The sequence below is a fragment of the Microcaecilia unicolor genome, chromosome 2, assembly GCF_901765095.1.
Source record: "Microcaecilia unicolor chromosome 2, aMicUni1.1, whole genome shotgun sequence".
Lineage (NCBI taxonomy): Eukaryota > Metazoa > Chordata > Amphibia > Gymnophiona > Siphonopidae > Microcaecilia > Microcaecilia unicolor.
Genome location: NC_044032.1, coordinates 3,862,624 through 3,872,205, shown reverse-complemented (window position 1 = coordinate 3,872,205; position 9,582 = coordinate 3,862,624). Strand labels below are relative to the sequence as shown.

General features: G+C 45.5%; 1 protein-coding gene across 5 annotated transcripts in view; it reads right to left on the bottom strand.

Moving 5' to 3' along the window:
* Positions 1-1,433: 1,433 nt before the first annotated feature.
* LOC115462756 overlaps positions 1,434-9,582 on the bottom strand; it is a 52,109-nt gene continuing 43,960 nt past the window's right edge. For 3 of the 5 annotated variants that reach the window (XM_030192737.1, XM_030192738.1, XM_030192740.1), the window contains 4 exons: positions 8,939-8,974; positions 8,790-8,852; positions 4,153-4,236; positions 1,434-2,528 (listed from right to left, as the gene is read on the bottom strand). In XM_030192737.1, coding sequence (XP_030048597.1) covers positions 2,323-2,528; positions 4,153-4,236; positions 8,790-8,852; positions 8,939-8,974 — 389 coding nt within the window. In that variant the 3' untranslated portion in view covers positions 1,434-2,322. The remainder of the gene's footprint in view (positions 2,529-4,152; positions 4,237-8,789; positions 8,853-8,938; positions 8,975-9,582) is intronic. The other 2 variants (XR_003940952.1, XM_030192739.1) reach the window with 2 other exon arrangements.

Genomic DNA, 9,582 nt, shown 5'->3' with positions numbered 1-9,582 from the left:
TTTGATGACTTGAGCAATCTCTGTTTTTAGCTAGTTCCTCACTGTTCACATTACCAGGGGTTGCTTTCTCATTTTCTATAAATCAAGGTCAAGAGTAGTTGGCAGTTCACAATTTAGCAGTGATTTGAAGTTTGTCTCCCAGCACCTTCTTCTGGTGGGCGAGGACTGTGTTGGGCAGGACGGGGAAAAAAAAGTGAGGGGTGAGGGAGAGGTGCTCTAGGCAGGCTATACAATAAATGTACTAAATTACAATAGATGAAGATCTACTGGCCCATCCAATCTGCCCACATGAAATTCTCTCTCTGGTTTTCTACTAAATTCCTATATGCAAACCAGCTTCCCCACTCCCTATTCTTTCACCTGACTTCTGAACTCCTTTCCAGTGTTTGTCCCAAGTTCGCTCAAAATCTGCTCCAGTCCTGACATCCACCACCTCCATGGCCTGGCCATTTCAGGCCTTCCTGTTTTACACACTGGGTTCTTACTCAGGCCCCTTCCCTGTATTACTAAGTTCTAGAATAACTCCCACCAAAATTAATGAGGTTGTTGTCCAAAACATCCCAGTCTCCTCATATTCAGCTGCGTTTGGGTTTTAACCATAGTCCCATTACTGCCCAGCAGCTAGAGTTGTAAGGACAAATTTATTGTTTCATTTATCTCTTTTATTGGGTGAAATTAGAGGTTGGGCTTAAATTGTACTAATTTTATAGAATTTTAATTTATACATTACACATGGAGAAGATTTCTCATGGCTCAAGTAAGCGTTTTTCAACCTGTGTGCTGCGAGAGTTGAGGGTCAAAGTGTTGTTGTCTCTAGTGGTCGGTGGCAGCGATTTATGCAGAGCGTTCTTTCCGACATTAACTTCCTGCTTCTGCATAGGGAGTGGGTGGGGAGAAGATAAATGCTGAACTATTTGTGAGGGTGGATGGTGGGGGGGGGGGGACAGCTTTATGTTGGCCTATTTGTGGGGCAGGGGGGAGCAGGTAAAATGCTGGGCCATGTTTGGGGGGGGGGGGGGGCCTTGACATTTTAGCGCTGTGCAAGCTTGCTGTGAGATGACAAAGACTGAAAATCTCTGGCTCAGGCAGCAACATTTTACATAAATCCTTAACACCCAGAGCAATTCTCTTCTCCAGAAGCTGAACATGTCAGACTTTGCTCTTAAAATCAGAATTAAAACATGATACAAAAGGGTTTCTCTCTGGTGTCCTTCACAAGAGCACAGTCCACCATTTACTGCAAGAAATGAAATAACCCGACTGGCTATTGCTCTAATGATTTTTTTTTTTCCAGGCAGGAGGACATCAGTGTGCTGCAGCGTCTGCCTCACCAGGATATGGTGCCCATCACAGTGTTTGCAGCTGACAATGGTCTCAATCAGATCTATTTAGACTATATGTGTGAGATACTCATCAAATGAGAGTTGTTTGGGGGGGGGGGGGGGGGTGGAGGAGATCTGGCAGCCTTGCAGTGCACCCATTAGTCACAATTTTGAAAGAGCCCACGTACTAGAGAAACTGTCGGGTAAGGTACGCATGCTAAAGTGTCCCTGTGCGTTGCATCTACGACTTGCAGAGGCAGCAAGGGAGGGGGAGAAAAGAGGAGGGGGTAAAATCCCACATACATATCCCAACCTAAACACACCTATGAGAATAATACATGTGCTATGGAAGCCTGCGTGTAATTTTAGCCACTTCAGAAAGGCAATTTTCAACCAGGACAAAAGACGTGTAAATCCCTCTAAATGTAGCTGGACTTGTCCTTCTGGTGGCTGATGATGACCCCTGAACCTGATGAATCATCCACAAACCATCATCTCTACTCAGTTTAAAAAAGTGACAGCTGTGTAATTCCAGTCTGCGTTGCAACGATTCCTGCGTTGGCCAGGGAATGTCTTTCTAAGATCAAGATATTCAAATTGTCTTTACATTTATGTCCATGATTAAGTTCCTGCTGCTTCTTCTCGTGTCCATTAGCCAAAGTCAAATTTCTTTCCAATGATGAGTGCATAAACCCATCTTACTTAGATCCCATATTGTGTAGGGGCCGTCCTCAAGCAATGGCCACGTCACAAGGTCTGCTGCTCCTGCCGCTGTCAGCATTCCAGAAAGACAAGGGAAGCTTGCCTGATATTTATCCGTGGTCTCAAGCTCCTGCAATGTCTTGGCCATCTGCACAGGATGTGAGAGACGAGGAGATTGCTTGGATCCTCACCCCCCACGGATCTCGTAAGCTCGCCCAAGACAAGCTCCTGCAGTGTCTTCCACCTGCACCAGGTGCCTGAGATGAGGAGTGGGTGGGACATGGGACCACTGGGCTCTTCACTCCACCTGATTCCTGTGATGAGCTTTCAGGAGCATTTCTTGCAGGGTCTCTCCCACTTGTAGCAGGTTGTCGGAGATGAGGTTCAGATGAGAAACGGTGTCATTGGCGAGGCTCTCCAAGAGCACCTGCTGCTGCTGGGAGGTGTGCAGAAGCTGCGTCAGGATCTGTTGCATGCTCTGCAGAAGAGACACCACTGACCCACCTGAAAAACAGTCACACAGAAGAGTGCGATATATCAATAAACTGTACTATAATCCAATAGTAAAGTCAGAGAGATCAGCCTTGCTGAACATTTCATGTCACTGAGAACTCTGGATTATAGATAATACATTTTAGAGCAGCACAGAACAAGACGACAATGCCTGGAACCCAAGACTGCAGAAGGCTCCCAGCTCTTACCCTCTGCTCACAGCATGCGACATCCAGGGCCCTTTTCCTCAACTGTTCACTTTCCACTCAGACCTGGGCTCTGTTATCCCCCCCCCCCCCCCCCCCCCCCCACACACACACACAATGTGACCACCTTGAACTCAAACTGTCTCTGGGCTTCCTGAACATTGAAATGTATATATTTTGTTTTATTGCATCACAGTGTAAGAACATACAGTCATATATTACTACTACTTGACATTTCTAAAGCGCTACTAGGGTTACGCAGCGCTGTACAAACATAGGACAGTCCCTGCTCAAGGAGCTTACAATCTAAAGGACAAATGTACAGTCAGTCAAATAGGGGCAATCAAATTGGGTCAGTCTAGATTTCCTGAATAGGTTAGGTGCCGAAGGCGACATTGAAGAGGTGGGCTTTGAGCAAGGATTTGAAGATGGGCAGGGAGGGGGCTTGGCGTAAGGGCTCAGGAAGTTTATTCCAAGCACAGGGTGAGGCGAGGCAGAAAGGGCGGAGCCTGGAGTTGGCGGTGGTGGAGAAGGGTACAGAGAGGAGGGATTTGTCTTGAGAGCGGAGGTTACGGGTAGGAACGTAAGGGGAGATGAGGGTAGAGGTAAGGAGGGGCTGCAGATCGAGTGCATTTGTAGGTGAGTAGGAGAAGCTTGAACTGTATGCGGTACCTGATCGGAAGCCAGTGAAGTGACTTGAGGAGAGGGGTGATATGAGTATATCGGTCCAGGCGGAAGATAAGACGTGCAGCAGAGTTCTGAATGAACTGAAGGGGGGATAGATGGCTAAGTGGGAGGCCAGTGAGGAGTAGGTTGCAGTAGTCAAGGCAAGAGGTAATGAGAGCGTGGACGAGAGTACGGGTGGTGTGCTCAGAGAGGAAAAGGCAAATTTTGCTAATGTTATAGAGGAAGAAGCGACAGGTCTTGGCTATCTGCTGGATATGAGCGGAGAGGGAGGAGTCGAAGATGACTCCGAGGTTGCGGGCAGATGAGAGGGGGACGATGACGGTGTTATCGACTGAGACAGAAAGTGGAGGGAGAGGGGAAGTGGGTTTTGGTGGGAAGACGATAAGCTCGGTCTTGGCCATATTATATAATATGGTTGGAAAGGTTGGACCTGCCAGCTTTCATGTGCTGTGTACAACGACAGTACTTCAAATAAACTCTTGTGACTGTACAGTGCTATGTAAACTAATGGAGCTGCATAAGGAAACATCACTGCTCTGACTGCACAGGGCTTTATAAGTGTCTGTATAGCACTGTGCAGGCAGATGGAGCTTTATAACGTTTCCAGTGCTGTAGAAGTGACGGACTATAAATCTCCAGATTCTGCACAGCACTATACAAAGAATCACTACTGCTCTGTGTCAGTGCAGTGCTCTATACACTATGCTTTGTGGTTAATACCGTGCAGATGGGAGGAGGTTTACCTTGCATGTCTGCAGCTGCGGCCTGGTTACCCAGCGTGGTCCCAGCTCCCGCTGCAGGTGAGGCTCCATGCTCTGGTGGTGCATCTATGGTACAGGAGAAGAAATGTTAGGCTGGAGAAGTAAACTGGAAATGTCTAGCAGGGTTTCTTGTAGCTCTCAAAGGCACTTCTCACCAAGGGGTAGGGGGAAAGCAATGGTCAGTGTTGTAGGGCACTGACAAGACCCCATGTCCAGTCACTAGAACAAATGCTACTCATGGAAAACTAAAAGGCATTATATGTTCAGAATTAACAAGGCTGAAGCGGTCCCCAGATTTACCCACACTGCATCGATAGATTTAATCAGAAAGCACAGCTGCATACCTGAAACAACACATTTTCCAAGGCCAGAAAAGTAAGAAGCCACATATGTGGGTACCATCATTTGACATTTCACCAGGAAGTTTCTGGTAAGTTGGGTTATCCTTGAAAGGTTTACTGGGCGTGTACAGGAATTCATGCTCTATCTGCATTGTGTGTGGCCCTGTCAGCCTTATGAAAAAGAACAAAAGAAAAGCAGCTGCAGAAGGGAAGGTTGGTAGGTTTGTGTGGCTTTTTATCCCTCTGTCCTGAAGGAATGTTACAGATCAGCAACCTTAGCATAAGGAGCAAAGCACATATGGAAATCCAACAACAGAAAATGGAAACTGAGATCCCAACAGGTACTGACTTTAACCTGTGGCTTTGTAGGTTGCTATGTGGATGGGATTTGTACGCTGTATAATGATGCACATACGAGGTTATGGGTGAATGGCATGTATTCTGCGTCCTTTCACATATATTGGGGTACGAGACTGGGCTGTCCCTTGTCTCTGTTACTATTTATTTTATCACTTGATCTGGTCCTCAGAGACATTATTGCAAATCCAGAAAGCAAGCGGGTACTCCTAGGGAATCAAACATTTAAGGTTGTAGACTCCTGCAATTCCCTCCAACCTCACTGGAGACTTACTGAATATGAAGATTATACAGGTTTTAAGTTGTTCCATCAAATTTGAGGTTTTGCCCAAATCAGTGTCTTTGCAGAGAGAATGGGGATTGGGCTTCCCATTACATTAGACAGAAAAATCATACGCCATTTAACATGGGGCTTCTTTTAGAAACAACTAGAGAACGGTAGCACACCCTCCCAAAAGCCCTGTCAGGAAGAATGCTGATTATTTATGGGAATTGGCAGAAGGGGGGGTGGGGGGGAGGAGTTGGGCCTCCCAGATCTCAAGATTTACAACCTGGCTTGTCTCTTACATCATTTGATTTTAAAACAATTTTACTGGAATTCAATATTCAACAATAGAACAATTATAATACAAATATAAAAGCACAAATGTCCAAAATTTCCAAGAACCTTTTGCTTGATAATGAACGCCCAAGTCTGAAAATGTTATAACCCCCCCATCCATTCCCTCCCCAGGGCAGAGTAACAAATGGAAAATTTAAATCTACATTGCTTCCAACATTCCTGACCAGATGGTAAATGATTCCTACCCTTGAGATAAAAATATTATGAGCTCAAGAAATTTAAAAGAGCTTTGCAGGGATTTTAGGACTGGAGTCTAAATATGCATGAATGTATTAATGTTTCTCTCCCCTTTGCCCTGGACACACAAGCGTTCCAGGCCGAACAGGCGATGTGTCGGATTTCTTCCCAGCATCAGTGTGGGAAGAGCCCACTTATGTAATTTAGAAGACTGGATGGGGAATAAGTCTCAAGACTCTTATTCAATCCTTCCAGCTATGACAACCCACCTTCTAAACTTACCCACCCTACCACTTCCTTCTTCCCCTTACTTAATCTTTACACATCACTAATTGTATCTGATATCCTGGAATGACAGCATCATAACCAAACTATGTAAGCCACATTGAGCCTGCAAATAGGTGGGAAAATGTGGGATACAAATGCAAAAAATAAATAAATAAATACGAACAAGATTTTTTGGCCCCTAATATTTCTATCAGTTAACGATTAGGGGTAACCTCAATTTGTCCCCCCCACCCACCCAGGATGGAGAAGGCGGCTTTCTTTCATTGGGAGGAAGAAGAGATTTTACTGTTGCTTGATGGGGCTGGGCTTCCAATTACATTTGGAGTTTTCAAAGACTTTTTCCTACTAAATGGAGAACCAGTTTGCATTTTGCCAAGTAAAGCATTCAATTAAATAAAGCTTATGTTCTTCCTCTGGGTGCAAAAATGAGGGGTTTTTTTTGCTGGCACAGCCTTGGAATGGGCATCTATGCTTGAGATGAGGCGCCTTTAAAAACCTACATCAGTGCAACATGAGCATAGCTCACAAGAAGCGATGTGACGAAAAGACGGCTCTATCCTGAGTGTTTGTGTGGCCTTAACCCAAGTCCCTGATGAAAGATTTCTTGAGCCCCGCGGTGTCGGGCGTTTCCAGGGGAAGTTGACCAACTGGTCTTACACATGAGCAAATGAGGGCGAAGCGATAGTCGTGAATCAATATTGTTCAGATAAGTTTTTGTTTTTTCATTTTTGTATTCTTTACTTTAGCTATCTGAGTAGCACTTTGCCACACGTATTATAGCACTTTTTGTAAAAAATAAACATACGAGAGCAGCCCGATGAAAGAGGTGCTATGCCACTCGGCAATTAAACAGTATTGCCTAAAAATAGTGGTTGTTGCTGAGGGCACTCTTAAAAAATGTTTCTCTAAAAATATAAAAAAATGTAAAAGAACTTGTTAAAGCATTTTGAAAATTCATACACATTGGTGCGGATGTGTGTGGATTTATATCATTGATCAATGTGTTTCAACAGTAAGCGTATAGTCTTGATTCTGTTTGGAGTACGATTACTTATTACCAATGACTGTGGGATTGATTTGTGGCCCCACAGAGGTGACATCCTGATTGGTACTAGTATTTTTCATATGGTGTCTATGTAAATTAAATCTCTTCTTTAGCATCTGACTTGTTTCTCCAATGTAGCAACCATAAAATTGTACTGCTTTGTCACCCTCCTGTCTCCATGCATATCTCCCTGTCCCTCATCCACCTGTCTCTTCCTGTCTCTCACCTATCCACCCCCATCCTGTTAGACTGTCACTGAAATGCTTTGACGTTTCACTTATATATATTGTCATCTACCAACATTTGCTTATTTCCGATCTGACGAAGAAGGGCAACCTTCGAAAGCTAGTCAAGAAAGGTATTAAGTTATGTCCAATAAAAAAGGTTATCTTATTTTCTTTTGCTTTATTTATATTGATTACCTTTAAAAGTGGACTAACACGGCCACCACACCTCTCTACTCAAGATGGAGGATACTACATTTTTCCAGAAACTTGTCAAATAACATGACCCACATGCATGGCTTGCTTACCCTACTTGTTTTTGAAGAATAGTCAAGTTCACAGCTGCAATGGGTAAAATCACGACTGGCTTCTTCCTTAAGGCCTGGAACTTACTGTTAGTTCCAAATAAAGCTATTTTAATAAACGTGGCTGCTCTCTATCAAGCCAAAGCTTTCATCCTGAGGAGTCCTTCCTAAGGCAGACACTGTTACTAGGGAAGAAGGTCTACATGCATGTCCTGGGTTTTCCAGAGATTTACATTTTCTTTGTAGTAACAGAAAGGGCCAATAAATAAGCTCATTTTACCCATAGGTATTCTCAAAATGGTGACTCATGATATTCAGCTTCATAAAGAATAAGCATTACTTCACCGGACTTTGCCCTTGGAGTTTTCAGGAGACTTATCAGATTTATAAGAAAGAAAAGCCATTCTTATTAAGACATAGTAACATAGTAAATGATGGCAGAAAAAGACCTGCACGGTCCATCCAGTCTGCCCTACAAGATAAACTCATATGTGCTACTTTTTGTGTATACCTTACCTTGATTTGTACCTGTCCTTTTCAGGGCACAGACCGTGTAAGTCTGCCCAGCACTATCCCCACCTCCCAACCACCAGCCCCGCCTCCCACCACCGGCTCTGGCACAGACCGTGTAAGTCTGCCCAGCACTATCCCCGCCTCCCAACCACCAGCCCCGCCTCCCACCACCAGCTCTGGCATAGACCGTGTAAGTCTGCCCAACACTATCCCCGCCTCCAAACCACCAGTCCCGCCTCCCACCACCGGCTCTGGCACAGACTGTATAACTGCCCAGCACTATCCCCGCCTCCCAACCACCAGTCCCGCCTCCCACCACCGGCTCTGGCACAGACCGTGTAAGTCTGCCCAGCACTATCCCCGCTCCCCAACCACCAGCCCCGCCTCCCACCACCGGCTCTGGCACAGACCGTATAAGTCTGCCAACCACCAGCCCCGCCTCCCACCACCAGCTCTGGCACAGACCGTGTAAGTCTGCCCAGCACTATCCCCACCTCCCAACCACCAGCCCCGCCTCCCACCACCGGCTCTGGCACAGACCGTATAAGTCTGCCCAGCACTATCCCCGCCTTCCAACCACCAGCCCCGCCTCCCACCACTGGCTCTGGCACAGACCGTATAAGTCTGCCCAGCACTATCCCCGCCTCCCGCTCTGCCACCCAATCTCAGCTAAGCTCCTTAGGATCCACTCCTTCTGAACAGGATTCAGAAGGAATGGATCCTAAGACAGGTGTGTTAACGTCTTACCAGCCTCTTTCTCTGTATTCTCCTGCTTTATGGATAGTGATGGGACAAAGGAGGTAACCGAGTCTGCAATGAAAAAACAAGACAATCAGAACAGAGAGCGTCAGGAACAGAACAAGAATCAAGAGCGACAACTGGTAACATGAACTTACTGATAATAGGGATAGTGGGGAAACAGGAGCTGCTGTCTGTAATGAGAAGCCACAAAGAGTCAGAGAAATGACAACTACATTTGAAAGACAAGACTGTCATCCCCCTCTGATTCAAGCCTTCACCCATTCATAGGCTCAGTCTCTCATACATAAGAAGGAAACCTCCAATTCTAATAGAATCACTTCAACGCCTGCCAGGAAAACGCACCTAGGAGCAGGAGAATTATTTCACCTGGGTCAGTGTTGGGACATAGCTAACTGGTCAAGTTTTCAGGCTACACACAATGAATACACATGAGATAAACACATTTGCACGTGCTACTTCTGTTACATACAAATCTTACGCAAACTGACTGTGGGTATCCTGAAAATCCAACTAGTTGGGGCTGTCCCGATAACTGGACTGAGAACCACTGAAGGAACAGTAAAGGAAGGCAAGAGAAAACACGGTAACAGAGAAAAATGACGGCAGATAAAGACCATGTAGTCTATCCAGTCTGCCCCTCCATACCATCTGCTATTCCTTCTTCTCAGAGATACTATACTTGTCCCAAGCTTTCTTAAATTGAGGAGATATGGTCTGTCTCTATCACTTCCACTGGGAGGCCGTCCCCATGCAATTACCACCCTATTCCAGTATGGTT